Below are 21,575 nucleotides of genomic sequence, written 5' to 3'. Positions count from 1 at the left end.
GGCCTTAGCTGTCGTCACCTCGGCCAGGAAACTGCGACCCTACTTTCAGTCGCACACGATTGAAGTACTGTCCAACCAACCACTCCGAACGGTTATGCAGAATACTAACCAGTCAGGACGATTGACTAAATGGGCGATGGAACTGAGCGAACATGACATCGTGTACAAGAATCGCACAGCAGTAAAGTCACAGGTCCTTGCCGACTTCTTGATCGAGTTAACACCAGAGCTGGAGCAAGACCTCATCCTACCAAGTGTAAACTGGATCCTACACGTCGACGGTTCATCCACGAGTAAAGGGTCGGGAGCAGGAGTGCAACTGCAATCACCAACAGGAGAACTCATCCGGCAGTCATTCAGTTTTGGTTTTGCGGCGTCAAACAACGAAGCTGAGTACGAATCCCTCATCGCAGGGCTCCGTCTTGCCAAGGCAGTGAAAGCCAAAAGAATCAGCGCTTACTGCGACTCTCAACTTGTCGTAAGCCAGTACCTCGGCGATTACGACGTACGCAACGAAAGGATGGACGCCTACCTCAAACTCGTCCAAGACCTCACGCGAGACTTCGAGTTCTTCGAACTCACGAAGGTTCCTAGGGAGAAAATGTCTGTGCCTACGCCCTCGCTGCTCTAGGAAGCAAGCTATACGATCAAGTCAAGAGGACAATCCCAATCCATAAAATCGAGAAACCGAGCGTCGACACGAAGGCAGAGCAGACTGCGATTGCAGCAGCGATTAGGGAAGCGATGGACATCGACGAAGCAGAACCTCCTTCGCAAGATGATCAGCCAACAGATTGGCGCAAGGAACACATCAATTACCTTGCTGAAGGTTTATTGCCTACCGAGAAATGGGATGCGCGGCGACTGAAGCGACGTAGCGCACACTACGTTGTCATGGACGGGGAACTACACAGATGGACCGCGACAAAGGTGCTACTCAAATGTATCTCTGGCGAAGAACCGAGACTAGTCATGGCCGAAACACATGAAGGAGCAGCAGGCAATCACTCGGGCGGACGAGCTCTCGGATTAAAAGTAAAGAATCTCGGATTCTACTGGCCAACCATGAACGCCGACTGCGAGACATACGTGCGCAAGTGCGACAAATGCCAGGCGAGACATATCTTCAGGAGAAGCAGTACCGAGAGCTTGGAACTCCAAACATCTCCGCCTCTTCCACCCTTAGTCGAGACGAAGGCCGTACCGAGTAAATGCACCACTAAGGACACTTTTACTCGCTCTCTGCAAACGGCGAAAGAACGACCAACGGTCACGTTCTCTCTATAAAAAAAAAAAACCCGAGTAAATGCGCCTCTAAGGCCACTTTTACTCGCAACCCAAGAACTACGAATGGCTTGATTCCCGCAAAGGGATACGAAGGCAGCCAAAAAGAAAAGGTTCCAGCCGAAATAAAAAAAAACGACAAACCCCCCTCCCCGAGGAATCGATCCCCGAAGCAGATGATCACTTGAGCGATGCCTACACGAGAACGCCCCGACTTCTCGAACAAGTGTATTGGTACTCGCATCCCACGTTGGATATGTCCTGATCAGACACGTATCCACGGGAGTCGACCGTGTCGCGATTCAAACCAACACGGCCGAGACAATGACTCTAATTCACCCTATAATTTCCTAAGTAAGGTCTGGCCCACCGAACGCTTGGAAATTACATTAGGATCGATTTGGAACCGTCAACGTCGAAAACTCGCAATTAACAATGAAACTCAAATGACGAACGATCGCGAGTCAAAACGATCGACCGAGACAAAGTCATGACGAGCTTAACACCACCACGATTCGATATCTCGAATAATGTTTATACTAAACAAACAAAGTCACTTCGAATCTTGAGAAATCATGCATTTGATAGACAAGTACAATAAAAGATAAACAGTTTAATACGATTCGAAGAGTTGGAAATAACAGAAGAAAAACAACAAAGTAGAAGCCTCAAAAGGCAAAAGTCTAAAAAGCAACAACACAAGTCCTCCGGGACTGAAAAGAAATAACATACAAGAGAAGCTAGTCCTCCCGGTCGCTTTCACGATCGTTGAGGACGGAGAGCTCCGAAGCCCTGACGCTCGACTCACGATCAGCCGGAGAAACACGCGCTTCATCTGATCTCGGGACGATCTCTGGATCAGCCAAAGGGCCTTCAAGAAGAGGCGTCAGGTCTTCGCGCCGCGCTTCAGTCAGATGAGTAGGTGGAACGTGAAGACTCGCTGCAGTCTCCGGATCGATCAAGCCGGCGTTGGACCCATACGGATCACTCGCCAAGATTCGAGCATCCACAAACTGAGAGTCCAATACGAGAGGAGAAAGTGTGAGATCTTCCTTAAGCTCGCGAATCCTCTCGACGGTAATTTCGGACCAACGGTAGATTCGAAGCAAAGCGACGGCTCGAACGCTCTTCAGGAAATCCTCGGGATAGACTGGAGACGTAGGATGGCCAACTGCAAGCACAACAAAAAGAAAGTTTCGTTAAGATCGACAAAGTCAGACGTAGCTTGTGACAAGATATTCTACCACAAGAACGGTTCCATAGAACCCGATAGTCCTCTCGAGGAGGCTCCTCGAAAGCCGAGTCGTCGGACTTGAGGAAGAAATAAGAACGCTGCCAATTCTGCGTTTTGTTTGGATGACCGGCGCACACATTGCAGTTTGGTCGCATCTTCACCGAATAGGTTCCGTCCTTCATGTCGGTTATCGAGGTCATCTCCTCGAACGACCTGACGCTCATCGGCATGTCAATCTGCTCCGCTAGAACTGATAAAGTGACGGCCAGTCGCAGCGAGCCGTTCAATAACTGACTAATCGCGAGATCTCGCCGCCTAGCGTACGCGGTGATCAGTCGCGGGACGGGGAACCAACAGCGAGTGTCATCCTGAAAATAGGACTCGTATACCATTTGGTACCCGATAGGAGGAGACCAAGGCCTTTGCTCTTTCGTAGGAATGAGGAAGGTCACGCCTGTAGCGTTCGTGGCCCGAAGAACCCTCTTCACGCTCCTCGGGGTCGACTTAGTCTCGTCCACACCGTCCCAATCTTGACCAGCCACGAAAGCAGGACGCAATAAGTCAGGGTGTAGTCGTGGAAACTCCCCGAAAATCCCTTCGGGATAGAAGGTCGTCGGAAACAACTCGACTTCAGAATCGTCGTCTTCCGAAGGAACGTATTCCACTGCGCGAGCTCTCAAGGTAATCGAGTCAACGGGCACCGCCCCGCTCTGTCCATCTCTCGCACACTCCGTCGCGTCCCTCACAGCGACATTCTCACTTCCTTCTCTCGCAAGCCTCGTCGCATCTGCGACTAAAAGCCTCTGGGAGCGAGACAAATTGACTGCATCCATCATCGTCGTATGATGAGCCGATTTGAGGTCCCCGGTGCAACCGCCGTCAGGATTCCTAGCCGGAGCCGACGTCGCCGCAACTGATTTCCCCTTCTGCTGCCTCGATAGTCTCTGAACTGACGACATGGTGGGGCAAGACGGCGAAGAATGCGTCGAAAGAAGGCTATAACACGTAGAGAGATAAGGAAAGGAGAGAGAAAGTACCTTTGATCGCGGAGGAGAACTTGAAGAAATGAGAGGGGGTCTGCGTATTTATAAGGAAAAGTGAGGGTGGGGGAAACTCCAGGCGCTATCATTAGGTCTATTCGGGCCTAAACGGGCCTCGAAATCCACCATAAAAACCCAGCGGACCCTCGCGACGATTCCGCTTCTAGACATATTATGGAAAGATGAGAAGGGGGGAAACTCGAGGCGTCGCCATTAAATTCAAACGGGCCCATTTGGGCCTCGAAACTCTCCCAAATGTCTAGCGAAACTCTCCCAAATGTCCAGCGGACCCTCGCGACGGTTCAGCTCCTCGTCTAAATCAGATGTCGGTCATCTTAAAATCAGAATAAACCAACGGTTAATCTAGACACGTCAGTCGGGACCTGAATATCCGCGACTAATCGATCTCAAGCGGAAATATTCCAGAACCTTCCCTGCGACACAACGACCAAAGAGAGCGATAAAGCCTCTCCTGCTCGCCTCCGAGAGAACGACGCTGTGCGACTCATTGACCAATACTCATCGACCAATCGCTCCAACCTTCCGACAGGCCTTCTATTCCCTCAAGCCTTCAAACCTTAGAATCCATCACGAGCCAGAAAGCACTTCGCTCGCTAATGGACTGAGGGGGACTTACTGTAGAGGATGGATTTGACCACCCCACAAGGCCCGAAGAATAGAAAGGCCTGGCCCGGACTAGGTAGAGCGACGGCTCGATCGGTCGGCTCAAGAGTCAGGTCTTTCGGCTTGACTCTTGAGTACTTTTAGTCGATCATCATCGACTGAAGTATGTTCGGCTCAGCGGCTGCTCGGACGTCTACGGGCTTCTCGGCCCAGCAAAGGAGGCCCACCGAGATGGCGTAAATTAGGTCAAGGACGAAACATCAGGACGTCTATATAAGGGAAAGGGGAAACAACGAGAGGGGGATCCGAAATCATTGACTAACACTTGGCGGCTAGATTAGGGTTTTCACCTTTGCTTCATCTCGCCGTTAGTTGTACCTTTCCTGTAGCTCATCGAGCCACCGGCTTCCTCTCTGTCGCATTCTCTTCGTTTCTCTTGTAACCAACTGAACGTTCGCCCCGACCATAAATAAGACGTCTTTGTTAAACCCACATCTTCTTTATTACCGTTTTCCGATCAAACATTAACCTTATGCGTTTGACTATTTCGTCTAACACAATTGTTGAAATTGGACTAATGTGTCTATGGTATGATCTTATTTTGGAAGTACAATTTTTTTTCATCAGCATAAACAAACTTATAAATGACGGTTGCTTTCTTGCACTTTGTGCGAGTCTGTCCGCCGTTGTATTATGTCTTCTTGAGATATGGATGATCGCCGAGTGTGTGAAACTTGACTTGAGATTCTTGATTTCTTCTAAATAGGTTGCAAAGGCTGGCCAATCATGTGGTTCTGAAACTATCTTCACTAATTGAGAACAATCTGTTGCAAAAGTTACATGAAATTGCCGTAAATTCCTCATACATTTCATTGCCCATATCAAAGACTCTAATTAATTCCGAATGTAGAGGTGATAGACTAGGTCTAATATTTCTTGCTCCCATCAAACCATCACTCCTCCTATCTTATTTCTTATGCCCTAAAACAATATATCTTTCACTTTCTTTCTATATTTATCCAAAAGATCCAAGATTTTGATTCTAAACTTTTTAAGATTCAAAGAGCCATTCAAGCTCATTATTCTTCGTCATTAACAAGTGGGTCGCTTTGGTGGTGAAGTTTGTGTGGTTGGAGAAAGCTAAGAAAGTTATCTCATTGATTGAAGCTACAAATCAATTTTTTCGGATTTGTTTGTCAGAAGACTTTTATGTAAGTTTTACTGGTCAATGCATAAGTTAGTTTTGCAATTGACTTTCTGTGTGTGTTTTTAGAGACGACTTCTCTGGAAATTTTCCAACTTTTCTTTGTTAAAAAAAAAAATCTCAAAAATACCAGAGAAGATTTCCCGGTAATTCGTATAAGATAAAATGTTAGTTTTGCAAGTGTCTGAAATTTGACTTTCTCTAAACGACTTACATATAAGACTTGAGCTCTCTCACACCGTTGTTGGACTAGACTCAGCCTAACAAATCCAATAGATAAAAGACTTCAGCTCTCTGACACTCGAGAGAGGATGTACATAACAGGTCTTAGACCATCAATTATTTAGCTCAATCTTCTTAAACCGGAGTCTTGATTGCTTGAAACACTCTGTATATATGAGAGTATTTGAACACATTATTCTGTTTTCATGTTCAAGCTCTGACCTCAAATATGTTTGACTCCAAGTTAAAAGTCTATTAAGACGTGGTTTCATACAAGACCTGGCCCTGGTTATGGATTTGGCTATGGCATCTGGACTGGTTCAAATTTTTTTATTTTGTTTTTCCTTTTCTCTTGGACGTAATTTCCATGTTATCTCGTCTCTTATATTGTCTGTCACTAAATAAATAAATCATGTAGTTATATTTATACTCAGGCAACTCTTAACAAAGTCAGAACAAGCTAAAGAATGGAAAGAGACTTGGCTCCCGTCGTTGAAGTTCTTGATGATATCAATGAAAACAAATCAGTTCATGATCCATCTCTTCCTTCGGGAGGAAAGACTTCACGTAGAGCATCATTGTTTGGAAGCTTCCTTGCTTTTTTCTGCTGCAGTGCTACCACGATGTCCATGTCGAGGAGGTGCAGTATCCAAATTGTTGATTCTGAGTCGTCTTCACCACTATCAGATGGATCCAATCTTACCGCTCAGGTAGGTGTAATAAGTATTATTTCTCTCAGTGACGAATTGAACCTGTCATTATCTGGTGAAGCAATTTCAGAAGAAGACAAAAGAAGCATTCAAAGCCCCGCTTCTGAAGAATCTGATTCCATACAAGCTGAAGACTCAACACCACAGAGTATTAGATTGGATGAAACAATCACAGAACAAGACAGAGGAAACATTCCAAGCCCTGCTTATGAAGAAAACATTTCAGGTCCTGGTTCTGAAGAATCTGGTACGACAGAAAGTGAATATTCAACATCACAAGGCTATGTAACGGCAGATGAACTGAGTTTAGGTGAAACAGTTTCAGAACAGAACAGAGGAAACATTCCAACCCCTGCTTATGAAGGATATGATTTCATTGAATATGAAGATTCAGCATCAGCTATCTATGTAACTGCAAATGAATTGACACAAGACAGCTTCCCTCAACTCCCCTCTTCTCCACTATCAATTGAATCAACATTCCCTCCGCAAAATTCAGCTCCAGGAACTCTTAGGAGAGCTTTTCAGCAAAAAAACAAACCTATTAGGAGAGCTGGCGGTCTTAGAAATGTTTCCACTTAACATTTGAAGACATTAAGCCTCTGGTTGTTCGCTCTTCTGGAAATTCAGTGGTGTATTTGGATAATGTCTTTGAGTAGTTTTTTTTTTTGTTTCTATTTTTTATTGTGAATTTGGATAATGCAACTTACTTTCTTTTGGTTAATCTTTATAATTTATTTTATCAGTGTCATCAAAACTATTTTACTTTCATCACTTTATTAGTTTTGATTTCATCACTTTACGGGTTTATCATGTTTTTAAATATAGTGTACAATAATATTTGTGCAAAATTTGTTTTACAATAATATTTGTGCAAAATTTGTTTTAGAAGTTCTTTTCAAATCATGTTGGTTTCGGTTACTTTATTACTATCCAAGATAATAAACATTGCAATTCGGTTATAAAGCTGTTCAAATTAAATCATGATGGTCTGGGTTAATCAGGCCGTTGTATGATGTGCATGGGCCTTCCGCTCGGATCGGATTTCCGGGTATCTCAATATTGAGGTCTAAAATCTGTTCCGAGTATTTTTATATATCAGATTGAGTTCAAATATTTTTAATTTGAGTTCGGCTATTTGAGTGGTTTCAGATATTTAGGATACCTTGTACTTCAAAGTTGACCATTAACTTAATTTATTTTATAATTTATAATAAGTTGGACGATTAATAAGTACGAGTATAAAACTTTGAAAATAGAAAGATACTAATCAGGTTGTTGGTTTTAGATTTTTTTTCTTATCAAAAAAATAATTCTAAAAACAACAATCAGATTTAGATGCAAATTTTGGTAATGCATGAAACAAGAAGGATAACACATATTTTAAGTGAGTAACAAATCACTTTGTCTTCAATTATATATATTTTATTTGATTTTGAACCATGTGCGGCATCTATATAAATTTTTAAATAAAATAAGAAAAGTAAACTATGAATATAAAGTTAAGTATAGATATTTTCGGTTATCTTCAGATATCCATTCTGATGGAAATCCATAATTAGATGAATCAAGCTTGGTGACTTTGTCATAGACGTCCTTTCTTGATACGACTCCATCAAGACCGGTTTCCAAATTCTATCGTACTTCCTGACACAGTTTTTGTCCTCACCTTTGTTCTACTCAAAACTAGACTTAAACTCTATCAAACTCCGCTCTGATATCAATTGTAAGTGCGGATGAGTCATAAATAAATAAATCAGAAAGTAAATGACACACAAAGTTTGTTAACAAAGTTCGTTTCCTAATCTTCGGGACCTCGTCCATAATTTGAATCCACTACAATGACAAAGTAAATTACAACCAATTCGCAAACGCGTAATACACGGACAACCCTCTTGAATCACCGCTCTCTTCTATAGCATAAACTTTTCAAGGTAAACTAACCTTGAGCTAAACTCCCCCAGTGTTAAGACTTTATCATGATAACCTAATCTTGAGGTACACTCCCCCTGAGTCTAGACTTCAACCTCCAAATCTCTGAAGGTACGTCACCAAATATTTCACCAAGTACGTCACCGAGTATGTCAACACCTAACGCACACCAAGGATACCATCGAGCACGTCAACACCAACACACAACTTGATCACCACAACACAACGGACAACCCCGCCACACAAAACGTCAGCACCAACGTCACAACGCTAATTACAACGGAACACTCCTTCAGACATTACGTCAACACCAATGTCAATACTCAACAAGAACACAATGAAAACTCTCTGTCACTTTAATCTCTGGATGCTAAGGCACGTCTCTGCTTATATAATAAATCATAAACTTGTTCTCCAAGTTCATTAAATGCACTTTAATGAACTTCCATTTCCATGTAAGAAAACTTCTTATTCATTTGCAAGTAACACTTCCTCTCCAAATAAAACCAGTTAGTTTAATGAAAAACGTTCTTTGTCTTCAACAAGATATTCTCTTTCTTTTTCCAAATTCAACTTACACACGCAGTCACAGTAGACAATCTCCTTATAAGCAATTTCAATAATTCAACATCTTGACATATATCTTGAACTACCTCATGTACTACGTCACAAACTGGTAACACCAAGAACCTGATAAAAAAGCACTTTAGGATCAGTCTGAGTGGGGGTACCGCGATTATCCCACCATATAGCAGACTGAAATCAAGTCATATTTGCACAATTCAGAACTAATTCATGAAACTCATTACAAAGCAGGGAACGACGTCATGATCTGCTAAAGAACAGAGCCACCATAGAGTAATTAAAATCAACTTAATGGGATAGACGGTCGCAGAGAGTTAAAGGAGACCCTTTATGACATGTTTGAATGAGGATTACAAACGTTACACATACATTCTTACAGCAGCAAAATTAGGGATTGGAGAAGACGACAGTTTTGGAAGGAGATGAAAAACGGGTTCGACCCATAGAATAAAAAACGTCGCGTTTTGAACATATCGACTTACTCTATAAAAATATACTTCATGAAGCAAAATAAGGACCACGAATGTAGACGAAGCCCAAACCGAATGTACACCAGAATAAATGAAACGTTGCGGTTTTCTTAACGGGACACATGTTAGCACATGAATCTTCGACTTTATGACGTGGCGCGTTCAGTAGAGAGTAAACAAGTTTTATATATATAGATTAGTACTACGAGTTAGTGATCAATATAAAACATCTTAAAGTTTAAATGAGCATTTGAAAATGTTTAGTTTACTCTCATTCTAAAATGACATTAATTTTCACAATTTATGGTTTGTTATTCTTATTAGAGATTATATACTTATCCTACCACCAATTTTTTTTCATGCATATATAATATTTAAAACATTTTCAAGGTTTTTTTACTTCAGTTATGATAATAACTAGAATGAAGTATCTTAAACACACAAACTTATTTCTGGTCATATACATGTGTTTCTTGAATATATTGATATTTTTATTTCCTCTTACACATTTTCTCATTAAATTTCATATATATAATATTTTTAATTATTATGTAAAATATTATTCTAATTAATATATGTGGAATAACCAAAAGAGAATAAAACTAATTATACTTATATGTGAAATATTATTATAATTAATTATCACAAAACGACCAACTGTACTATCAAACTATGTCATAAGTTTTAGATGCAAAACAGAACACCCAGTTCGAATAAAATTAGTTTTTTCTCCAACAAAGTAAAATAATTTATAAGAAAACGATTTTATATGAGAGTTCTAACTTTGAAGGCCTCAAAATGGGTCCCAAATGACAGTCAACTACACATGTAACCTAAGTGCAGCCCAAAAAACTTGATGGTCCACTTTACATTTCTCATTAACTTTTTTTTATTTCCAGAATAAAGAGGTTAACGGAAAAAAAAATTTACCAACGATTTTTTTTTTTTGAAATTTAGTTAAAAGGATTGTAGTTCTTCTACAGAATGGTTTTCGGCGGCGTAATAAAAACAGAAGATTTCATTTAGAACTTTATTTAATTAAAAAGCAATTTAATCAATAAACTAAAGATAAAGCTTGTCGTATCTAAAAAACGAATTTAACCATAAACAAGCTACAAACCGAAAAACCGTTTAAAAACACTAAAACATCAAAAGTAGAAACCGAAGATCTCTAGTGAACAACTTTGAAAAAAAGTAAAGGAAAGATCCATGGCTGGTTGTTCTGAGATCAAACCTCACTTGGACGAAGAATGCAAAAGCAAAAAAAAAAAAGGAGGTTGTAGTTGATTGTTTGGTGAGAGAGGGACACGTGGCGTGTAAATAGGTCACAGTGAGGTCTCCGGTTGTGTCTCGTGTGAGGTGCATGCCATGTCAGAGTCCGTTCCCCTATGAGCCCGGCGAATCCGAATCATGTGGCCCCCCTTCTTCTCTCTAGACTTTCTCTCTCTCTCTCTACTTATTTATCGTTTCGCGTGTCGCGTCTCTATCTTTCCTTTCGTATCGCAACCTCTCTCTCTCTCTCTCTCTCTCTCTTGTCGAGGCCGTGCCCTAGAAGCGCCCCCTTTCCTCTCCGCGACTTCAATCCCTAGCTTCCGTCACCTGATTTATCGCCCTTCGATCATCTGAATTAACTTCTTATCCCCCCCCCGATTCGAGATTTGTAAGCTCTTTTCTCCTTGTCGTTGATTTCAATTCCGTGATTTTTCCGATGTTGATTTGCTGAGGTTATTGTTATGGTTTAATTGGGGTTTATCATCAATGAAGCCTTATGGTTAGTGCCAATGTGTGTCGTAGAACGCTCGTGACTTGCTTTGCTTCATCTCTTACCCCTTTTTTTCCCAGTGATTTTGGTTGGCTTGATCTCTTTAATGTGATTGCCATTTTGAGGTTTGCTTAAGGTTAAGTAGTGAGGGATCAAGTCGTTTAACTATCTTTAGATTCGTTACTAGGTTTGCGTTTCGATCTTTAATGAAGACCCGTGATTTAGTCTGTTAAATGATGTTAGCGTTATAATCTACCACTAACGTGTTTAGTGCGTATATCATTTAGTTTTTTTAGCTTCTTTATTTCTCTTTGATGATTGTGCACAACCTTTTGAATCAGGAAAGAGTTCCTTTTCCATTTTATATGAATACTGATTTGAGTGGTACTCTGTTTTTTACCTTGGCACTATTTTTTTTGTGCAATGTCTCTACGCATGTACATAATTTTGTTTCAGTGTCTCTTGATCTTAAACTAACATTTACCCTACTTGTTTCTTTCTTTGTAATTATAGTGTGGAAGCAAAGTTCTTCCGAGACCAGTATTTGTTGATTTACACATGAAGGTCTGTCCATTGCATTGTCAGGTAGATGCTATGAAACCACAAGTAGAATATGACAGATTCTGGCAGTGAAATGCTTGATAGAGATTGGGTCATGAAGCAGAAACGAAGAAAGCTTCCGTCTATTCTGGATTTGTTAGACCAAAAAGGGGATTCTTCTGCGGCGGCTATTGATTCTTCTGATAAACCAACTAAGCATCAGCTTAAGGTTGGTCCAACTCCTGAACGGACCTCGAAAAGAAAGGGACAGTCCCTTCCTGAAAATAATTCTTTGGCTTTTGGTTCGCCGGAATGCACTTCTTCTGATAAGCTAACTAATCAGCAGCCCAGCATTGATTTGACTCCTGAAGGGACCTCCTCTAAAAGGAAGGGACATGACGGGGTAACCTCAATTTCCCTTACCAGTTTTTTGTTTCAAATTTCCTCTTTATTTTATATATGCTTGTTGTTCTAGTAATGACTTCCTTTTTTTTTGCTGGTTACAGAATTATTTTGAATGTGTGATCTGTGACCTTGGTGGTGATTTGCTGTGCTGTGATAGTTGTCCTCGGACCTATCATACCGATTGCCTCACTCCTCCTCTTAAGGTAAAGCTATTTTCCTTTTGTACATTTGTCCTTCCGGAATGGTAGACGTAGATTCGCTATACTCAAATTGGGATAACTTATCTTACTCCTTATCTCTTTCCCTCTAGCGGATTCCAAATGGCAAGTGGATCTGCCCAAAGTGTTCCCAAGACAGCAGTGCGCTGAAGCCTACCACACGTCTAGATGCCATTTCAAAGCGGGCAAGAACAAAAACCTCGAAAAGAAATTCACAAGACAGGCCAAAGAGCGAGAGAGCTTCACAGATATATTGCAGTTCTCTTGTTTCTGGAGAACCATCTTCAGAGAAAGGAAAAAGTATTTCGGCTGGAGAGAGCAAATCCATAGGAAAGGAAGTGATGGATGGGTGTTCTGCTGAGCTTGGTCATGTATCTGCGGATGACCAACCCGATTCACCTGTCATACCCACTGCATATCCGCCCTCCTGCGAAGATCTCCCCGAATCTAAACTATCAAATACCGGAAAAAGTCATGAAGCACCCGTGGAGAGAGTGGAACATGCTTGCAGTGAGATGGTGGTAAACAATACGATTGGTGAAGCAGAGACTGGAAAAGGTAAAAGGAAAAAACGGAAGCGTGAACATAATGATGGGGAAACTGTTAAAGAGTGCAAGGCTGACAAGAAACGTACAAAGAAAAGTTTGTCCAAAGTGGGTTCTCCGAAAACCAAAACATCGGAGTCTTCGAAGAAGAAGAAGAAAAAGAAAAATCGAGTGACTTTAAAATCTTTGTCCAAAACTCAGTCCAAGGTGGAAGTACCAGAGAAAGTGAAGGTATGTTTTCTTAAATATTGTAGTTTCTGTAGACATGCTTTCTGTGTTTATATTGGGGAATATATGAAACCTTAAAATGTTGCATCCACGCGTTTGTCTCTAGTGTGTTGTAGCATAAAAGATATCAAATTTATAGAGATCGTAGATCAGATATCGTTAATAAAGTTTACGAATTCAGAATTGTTGTCTGACATTCTGTATTTAATGATGATTATCTTGTGCATTAGTGTATCTTGGTCAATACTGCATATAATGTTCCTGTTCTGTCCTGGAGATTGTGCTCTTGTGAATAATTATTTTAGTTTCTTATTAATCAGCGTGACATTTTTGTTCTGCTTAACATTTTTTAACATCTGTATATTTTTTAGTCTCCATGCCCATCTCTTTCAAGTGGAAATAGTTTGTCGTATATTCATTAGGATTCTTAAAAGCAATTTTAGATACAGTTGAGATATCTAACGAACCTTGTTTAATTGTCTTATTGGCTACATTTTTTTCGCAGTTGATCTTGTATTATCTTTTTCATGTAGTATATGTTCTTATCCAATTATATGTGTTAATAATGCAGAAGCTTTCCAAGGAGGAACGTCGTGCAATACGTGACGCAGATAAATCTTCTAGTTATTTGGATGCCAAAAACTCTATTCCTCCTACAAACCTACAGGTAATCAATCCTTGTGTCACTGCCATCAGAAATTTTCTTGCTGTGTTACTCATGGTTGTTAATATTTGATTTCTTTTTGTTTGTGGTTCCTATCAGGTGGATCGTGTTTTAGGATGTCGAGTCCAAGATCCTAATAAGACCTCGCTGTATGGTGCTCTTTCAGATGACTTATGTTCTGATAATTTACAAGATAATGACCAGCGAGGTAGCACAGTGAAAGATACTAATGCTGATACAGTGGTTGCCGAGGACAGAACAGATTCCTCTTCTGAGACAGGTAAAAGTTCCAGAAATTCACGTCTGAAGGATAGAGATATGGATGAATCTGCTGTAGGTACTGAGTGTTTGGTTGATGAGAAAGAAGATATGGTTTCAGAAGACACTTTTGATGCCACAGTTAGTAGACATGTGGATAATGAAGATAAAAAAGCTAGTGAAACACCTGTCTCTGTTGATGCACATCACGAAATGGGGGAAAAGAGCCCTGTGGCAAGGGAAGAAGTTGAGGAGCCTGTTGCCGCTAAAGTTGCAGATCTTATTGGAGAAACTGTTTCATATGAGTTTCTTGTTAAATGGGTGGGAAAATCTAATATCCATAACAGTTGGATTTCTGAGGCGGACCTCAAAAGTCTAGCTAGAAGAAAACTAGAAAACTACAAATCAAAGTACGGAACAGCTGTTATAAATATCTGTGAAGATAAATGGAAGCAGCCTCAGCGAATAATTGCTCTCCGGGTTTCAAAAGAAGGTTATCAAGAAGCTTATGTAAAATGGACTGGTCTAGCTTATGATGAATGCACATGGGAGAGCTTGGAGGAGCCTATTCTTAGGGAATCACCCCATTTGATGGATCTCTTTCAGAAGTATGAGCGGAAGACATTGGAAAGGGATATAAGTAAGGGTATTTCCCCAAGGACAAGAGGTGAAGGTCAGCAAAGTGAAGTCATTACCCTCACAGAACAGCCTTCAGAACTCAGGGGAGGCGCCCTGTTTCCGCATCAGCTTGAGGCCCTGAATTGGTTGCGTAGATGCTGGCATAAATCGAAAAATGTAATACTTGCTGATGAGATGGGGCTTGGAAAAACAGTGTCCGCCAGTGCGTTTCTCTCCTCACTTTATTTTGAATTTGGAGTTGCAAGACCTTGTTTGGTTTTGGTTCCACTTTCAACAATGCCGAACTGGCTATCCGAGTTTTCTCTTTGGGCTCCACTCCTTAATGTTGTGGAGTATCACGGAGGCGCAAAAGCCAGAGCCATCATTCGAGAGTATGAGTGGCATGCTAAGAGCTCTACTGAGACAACCAAGAAGATGAAGCCCTACAAATTTAATGTCCTCTTAACTACTTATGAAATGGTTCTGGCCGACTCATCTCATTTACGTGGAGTTCCCTGGGAAGTTCTTGTGGTTGATGAAGGGCATCGTCTAAAGAATTCAGAAAGTAAGCTGTTTAGCTTGCTCAACACATTCTCTTTTCAACACCGTGTACTTTTGACTGGGACCCCTCTTCAAAATAACATTGGTGAGATGTATAATCTGCTCAACTTCTTGCAACCATCTTCATTCCCTTCTTTGTCTTCTTTTGAGGAGAAATTTCATGATCTGACAAGTGCTGAGAAAGTAGAGGAACTGAAGAAACTTGTTGCTCCTCATATGCTTCGACGGCTTAAAAAAGATGCCATGCAGAATATTCCTCCAAAGACAGAGAGGATGGTCCCTGTTGAGTTGACATCAATCCAGGCTGAATATTATCGTGCAATGTTAACTAAGAATTATCAGATACTACGAAATATCGGGAAAGGGGTAGCACAACAATCAATGTTGAACATAGTGATGCAGCTGAGAAAGGTGTGCAATCACCCATATCTGATACCAGGCACGGAGCCCGAGTCTGGGTCTTTGGAGTTTCTTCATGATATGAGAATAAAAGCATCAGCTAAGTTGACTCTGTTGCACTCCATGCTCAAGGTGCTTCATAAGGAAGGCCACAGAGTTCTGATATTTTCACAGATGACAAAGCTTTTAGACATTCTGGAGGACTACTTGAACGTAGAATTTGGGCCTAAAACATTTGAAAGGGTGGATGGTTCTGTTGCTGTTGCTGATCGTCAAGCAGCTATTGCACGTTTCAACCAAGACAAAAATCGGTTTGTTTTTCTGTTATCTACACGAGCATGTGGTCTTGGTATCAATCTGGCGACGGCTGATACTGTGATTATCTATGACTCTGATTTCAACCCCCATGCTGATATTCAAGCCATGAATAGAGCTCATCGAATTGGACAATCCAAACAGCTTCTGGTATATAGACTTGTCGTCCGTGCCAGTGTAGAAGAGCGTATTCTGCAGCTGGCCAAGAAGAAATTGATGCTCGATCAGCTATTTGTAAACAAGTCCGGATCTCAGAAGGAATTTGAAGATATCCTGCGCTGGGGGACTGAAGAACTTTTCAATGACTCTGCTGGTGCGAACAAAAAAGATACATCTGAAAGTAATGGCAACTTAGATGTAATCATGGATTTAGAAAGCAAGAGCCGGAAAAAGGGTGGTGGCCTCGGAGATGTTTACCAGGACAAATGTACAGATGGAAATGGGAAGATTGTTTGGGACGAGACTGCAATAATGAAGCTGCTTGATCGGACAAATATTCAATCACCCTCCACAGATGGCGCTGATACCGAGTTGGAGAATGATATGCTCGGCTCCGTAAAGGTGAGGAATCATGTTTTGTCTTGCTAAATGACATGTTCATATTCACTGCTATAATATGGTTTCTAGATGCAAGATTTTCTTTTGAATTTTGTGCTCATGTTGCAGAAAAAATTCCATCTGAAATTGGTAGACAGGAAAACTTAGCTTATTAACTGAAATGACCATTGTTTTACCTGAAGAATACTTTTGGTTGCTTTAAGATACATAGTTGAATTCGTTATTATGTTTTTTGTCCACAATGATAATTATATTGCTTCTGTTGTCGATGGTTTATATATTTCTTCTTAATCAGCCTGTCGAATGGAATGAGGAAACAGCTGAAGAACAAGTTGGAGCTGAATCACCTCCTCTGGTGGCTGATGATACTGATGAACATAGTTCAGAAAGGAAAGATGATGATGTAGTTACTTTTACGGAAGAAAATGACTGGGACAGGCTTCTGCGTATGAGGTTCGGCTTCCCTCTTACTCTTAGTTCAGCTACTTACCTATGTTTATTTGCTTCAGTCTAAACGAAATTCGCAGCATATGTTCTTGCTTTCACTACTTGTTATTACTTATTTGCTGATTTTCGTACTGGCAATTGTACTTGTAGATGGAAGAGATATCAGAGCGAGGAAGAAGCAACGCTTGGTAGAGGAAAACGTTTGAGAAAGGCTGTTTCATACAGGGAAGCATATGCCCCAAATACCAGTGGAGCTGTAGTCGAGGTAACGGTTTTACTCTACAGACAAGAGCATCTTTTTGTGGCTATGAATACCTTTGCCATGTCAGTTACTAGTTTTCCTATCATATAACTATTGCAGGATGGCGGTGAAGATGAGAAAGAACCAGAACTTAAAAAGGAATATACACCTGCAGGCCGAGCCCTAAAAGACAAGTTGTAAGTTTAAGTTCTAAATCTATTGGTTGTTCGCCATTTGCTTGGTTGATAATAGTGAAGTTGTAAATTTTTGCTCCATTTGCAAGTTTTAGATAAAATCATGCCTCCTTTCCAGATATTTTTTTTGCATAGACTGAGATTCTGATTTCTCCTGATGGGAAGATGACATAAGATTCTGTAGCAGTGTCAATTTGCGTATAATTTGTTTAGAGGATATTTGGATTTTTCATATTAAGTTGCTGCTCTGTAACTCCCTTTCATGCTTTCTTTCAAGATCTGGAATAACGGTATCTTTGTTTTCTGCAAAACAGCACAAAGCTGCGAGAAAGGCAAAAAAATCGGCTTGCAAAAAGGAATGCTGTTGAAGACTCAATTCCTAATGGCAATGTGGATCAGGTAACTGAAGCAGCTAATGAAGACGAAGAAAGCCCTGTAATGATGGACTTGGACGATAGCCAACAATGTGATGCACAGAAAAGAAAATCCAGACAAGATCCTACACCAGATCTTCCCAGTCAACATCATCATGGCGCAGAATGTCCACCATCTTTACCCCCGAACAATCTGCCGGTTCTTGGACTGTGTGCTCCTAATTTTACGCAACCAGAACCCTCCCGGAGAAATTATTCTCGTCCAAGTAGTAGACAGAACAGGACCATACCAGGACCTCATTTTCCTTTCAGTCTACCCCAAAGATCGGGTTCGGTTGAGAGGGAAGTAAACAACCAGGAGCCTTCTATGGGTAATCTAAAACCACATAATGTAAAGGAGGAACCTTCTCAGCAGCCGCCTCTTAGTAATATGGATGGTTGGCTTCCAGTTCGTCCGGTATTTCCCTCTCTCCTCTACCTCCTAACACATCTACTTCCCATACACACACGCATAAAAAATAAACGTATACTTATATCTGTGTTAAATCTTATATGCACATTGCAGTTTCCTCCGTCAGGGGATTTTGAGCGTCCCCGAAGTTCTGGTGCTGCTTTGGCTGAGTTCCAGGAGAAGTTTCCGCTACTTAACCTACCATTTGATGATAAGCTGCTTCCTCGATTTCCATTTCAGCAGAGAAACATGGGAACTTCGCATCAGGAAATCATGGCCAATCTTTCGCTGAGGAAAAGATTTGAAGGAAGTGGTCATTCTATGCAAGACCTATTTTCCATGCCACCAATGCCGTTTCTACCAAATATGAAAGTCCCTCCTGTGGACCCACCTGTGTTCAGCCAACAAGAGGAGTTACCGCCTCTGGGTTTGGATCAGTTTTCATCAGCTCTTTCATCTATTCCGGAGAACCATCGAAAGGTTCTGGAGAACATAATGTTGAGAACAGGCTCTGGACTTGGGCACTTGCAGAAAAAGAAAACAAGAGTAGACGCATGGTCTGAGGATGAATTAGATTCTCTCTGGATTGGGATTCGCAGACATGGGTATGGAAATTGGGAGACAATTCTTAGAGATCCAAGGCTAAAATTTTCCAAATTCAAATGTCCAGAGTACTTGGCAGCGAGGTGGGAAGAAGAGCAGCGTAAATTCTTGGATAGTCTTTCTTCTCTTCCATCAAAGTCAAGCAGGACAGATAAGTCCACCAAAACTCCCTTGTTTCCTGGTCTTCCTCAAGGTATAATGAACCGGGCTTTACATGGAACTAAATATGCTACTCCTCCAAGGTTCCAGTCTCACCTCACAGACATAAAGCTCGGATTCAACGATCTAGCATCTACCCTTCCGTTGTTTGAGTCCTCTAATCACTTGGGATTGCGAAGTGAGCCTTTTCCTCCTCTGGACCTTTCTGGTGATCCTTCTGCTGGACCATCAAATACTCCCAGTGACAAGCCTTTTCCACTCAACTCTCTTGGAATGGGAAACTTAGGTTCGCTGGGTTTGGATAGTTTAAGCTCCTTAAACACACAGAGAACTGATGAAAGACGTGATGCCATTAAGCGCGGGAAACTGCCTTTGTTTCTAGATATGCAGTTACCTCCAATGCTTGATTCAAGCAACAATGTGTTCTTGGGAAGATCAGCCAATCCATCTCTCCTTGATCCAAACCGAGTGATGAATCTCTCCAATCCGATGGGGAAAGACGTATTGGGAGGTACTAGCACTTCAGAGAACAAGTTACCTCATTGGTTACGGGATGCTGTGACTGTTCCCGCTGCCAAGTCACCTGAACCACCCACCTTACCTCCAACCGTGTCAGCTATAGCTCAATCAGTCCGAGTTTTATACGGTAAAGATTCTACTTCCATTCCACCGTTTGTGATACCAGAGCCGCCACCTCCTGTTCCCAGAGATCCAAGACACAGTCTGAGAAAGAAAAAGAAACGTAAATCACGTCCATCAAGCCAAATGACTACAGACATTGCTAGTAGCAGCCATAATGTAGCAGAAAGCAGCTCTCAAGGCAATCCACCAACTCCTCCTTTGCTTCCACCATCGCTATCAGGTGAACCTTTTGGGTCCTCTCAAGCCACTTCACCACACCACAACTTAAACATCACAGAACCATCTTCCTCCGAGCCAATCAGAGTTCCAGCTCCTCAAGAAGATTCTGTGGTAGCAGAAGAACCATCTGAAGTTCCAAAGCCAAGTCTAGAGGAAGTTACTGGTACGTCAAAATCAGTATCGCCAGAGAGCAAAATCTCTGAACCAAAATCTACCAACGAGGATGGAGACTCAGATTTAGAAACCTGTGAGAAAAATGAGGCTGATCAACTTATGATTCATTCAGACGATAAGCATTTGGATGTGAAGCAAGAAGAACAACAGTCGGAGGATGCCTCAAACAAGCAATGTGAGCCCACAGAGGCTGAAACTCCAAACATGGACGCAGAACAAGAAGATAAAGGAGAATCCGTAAAGATGGTGATTGATATTTCTCCAGGTGACAATTGAAGTTTACAATTGAAAATATACCAGTGTTGCTTTGTTTAGGTCCTTGCTATCAAAGTGGGTACTATATGGCTATTAAGTTTTGTAGGTATGACGCAACTCAATGAAGAAGCAGTATATGTACTGGGACTTTCACCATTTTTATCTTTTTAAATTCTTCTCGATTGTAAAACTTGTGTAAGAGAATGACGAAGCTTATTTTATAATGATCTAACTGGTTTGTTTGGATTGTGTAATACCAGATAATGTAGATTCTAGAATGCTTCAGTTAAAAATCGTCTTACTTCTGGCCATGTATGACCTTCCCGAACTATTAAATACCGATATCAATCAGCCGTCAGTTGTATTGCTCTGGATTTTCTACAGACAGGGTGGACGATGCATTCATTATGGGAAAAGAAGTTTGAAAGACTCTGAACAGTCTAGCAGGTTCCATTCTCTTCTGACATTTAAAATGCTTTAGAAATTGACACCCAGATACTAAACCAGCTCTAGTTAGCCCGCCCAGCTGACGTTATGTTCAACTAAATATCATCGGTCTCAGAATTACAAAATTACCTCTGGCCATGTCCAACGACTTCACTTTTCTTCTCCTTGTTTGCGTTTAGTTTAGGGTTGCCGTTATACGTTTCCACAAATAAAACATTCGCTGATGGAGAAAATCTCCAAAGTTGTGCAAGTCATCATTCATCAATTGTCCCCATACGAAGTAAATAACTCAAATTAATCCTATAAAACAAATATAATCAGATTTGTTATGAATCATGAAGTGGATGTGGATGGTTCATAACCTAGACCATACAAGTTCAAGACTAGAGTCCATTGGGGTTTACATCCAGCCACATGGAAGACCCATTCAACCTTAGTCTTTATGAGTTTGATCATGTCATTATGTAGAGTATCTTTGTAATCAATTCTCTCTTTGACTCTACTTTGTATGAACCACTATATATAGTGGTGTAAGCAATAAGAAATATACAACACATTATCACAAATCTTCTCTCAAATCTTAACACGTTATCAGCACGAGACTCTCTCCACCTGAGCAATCCCATCCGCCGGCGATCATCTCTTTTCCGGCCATCTCTTCCGGCCCCCAGCCTTGCTCCGCCGGCCAAGTCTATCCCTCTCACGGTTTTCCGGCCAGCTCCTCCACCTCTCTCTCAACCACCTCAATCCGCGGATCACTCTCTCTCTCTCACGGTGGTCCATTCAGAATCCTTGTGGTGTAAAAGGTAAACTAATCAAAACCTAAAGATCTAAGAACATCATATATCTGAATCTTGGATCTATATGAATCCTAAAACTTATAAAAATCTATAGATCTAAAATTATCTCAAATATTAATCTTGAATCTAAGATCTATATGAATTTTGATTCTAAAATTATTTGAATCTCTAAAGATCTAAGAATCTCTAAAAA

At 41.2% G+C, this 21,575-nt stretch overlaps 2 protein-coding genes across 3 annotated transcripts; both read left to right on the top strand.

Moving 5' to 3' along the window:
* The first annotated feature begins 744 nt into the window (after positions 1-744).
* On the top strand, positions 745-1,287 carry LOC106314526. The gene has a single exon (XM_013752389.1). It carries the CDS (start codon positions 745-747, stop codon positions 1,285-1,287), a length of 543 nt encoding a protein of 180 aa, XP_013607843.1.
* Positions 1,288-10,616: 9,329 nt separating this feature from the next.
* On the top strand, positions 10,617-20,381 carry LOC106317729 (protein CHROMATIN REMODELING 4). Of its 2 annotated transcripts, none has more exons than XM_013755492.1 (11): positions 10,617-10,965; positions 11,581-12,010; positions 12,114-12,215; positions 12,326-13,006; positions 13,575-13,670; positions 13,767-16,379; positions 16,672-16,829; positions 16,974-17,088; positions 17,185-17,261; positions 17,573-18,089; positions 18,198-20,381. In XM_013755492.1, the coding sequence occupies exons 2-11, from the start codon at positions 11,681-11,683 to the stop codon at positions 20,154-20,156; spliced, it is 6,648 nt and encodes a 2,215-aa protein (XP_013610946.1). In that variant the 5' UTR covers positions 10,617-10,965; positions 11,581-11,680; the 3' UTR covers positions 20,157-20,381. The 2 variants fall into 2 exon arrangements, with proteins under 2 accessions (XP_013610946.1, XP_013610945.1); XM_013755491.1 differs by having other exon boundaries at positions 10,619-10,965; positions 12,323-13,006.
* Positions 20,382-21,575: the final 1,194 nt, after the last annotated feature.

The sequence above is a fragment of the Brassica oleracea genome, chromosome C9 (assembly GCF_000695525.1).
Source record: "Brassica oleracea var. oleracea cultivar TO1000 chromosome C9, BOL, whole genome shotgun sequence".
Lineage (NCBI taxonomy): Eukaryota > Viridiplantae > Streptophyta > Magnoliopsida > Brassicales > Brassicaceae > Brassica > Brassica oleracea.
Note: the sequence above shows the minus strand (reverse complement) of the source record. Positions and strands in the feature narration are given on the sequence as shown.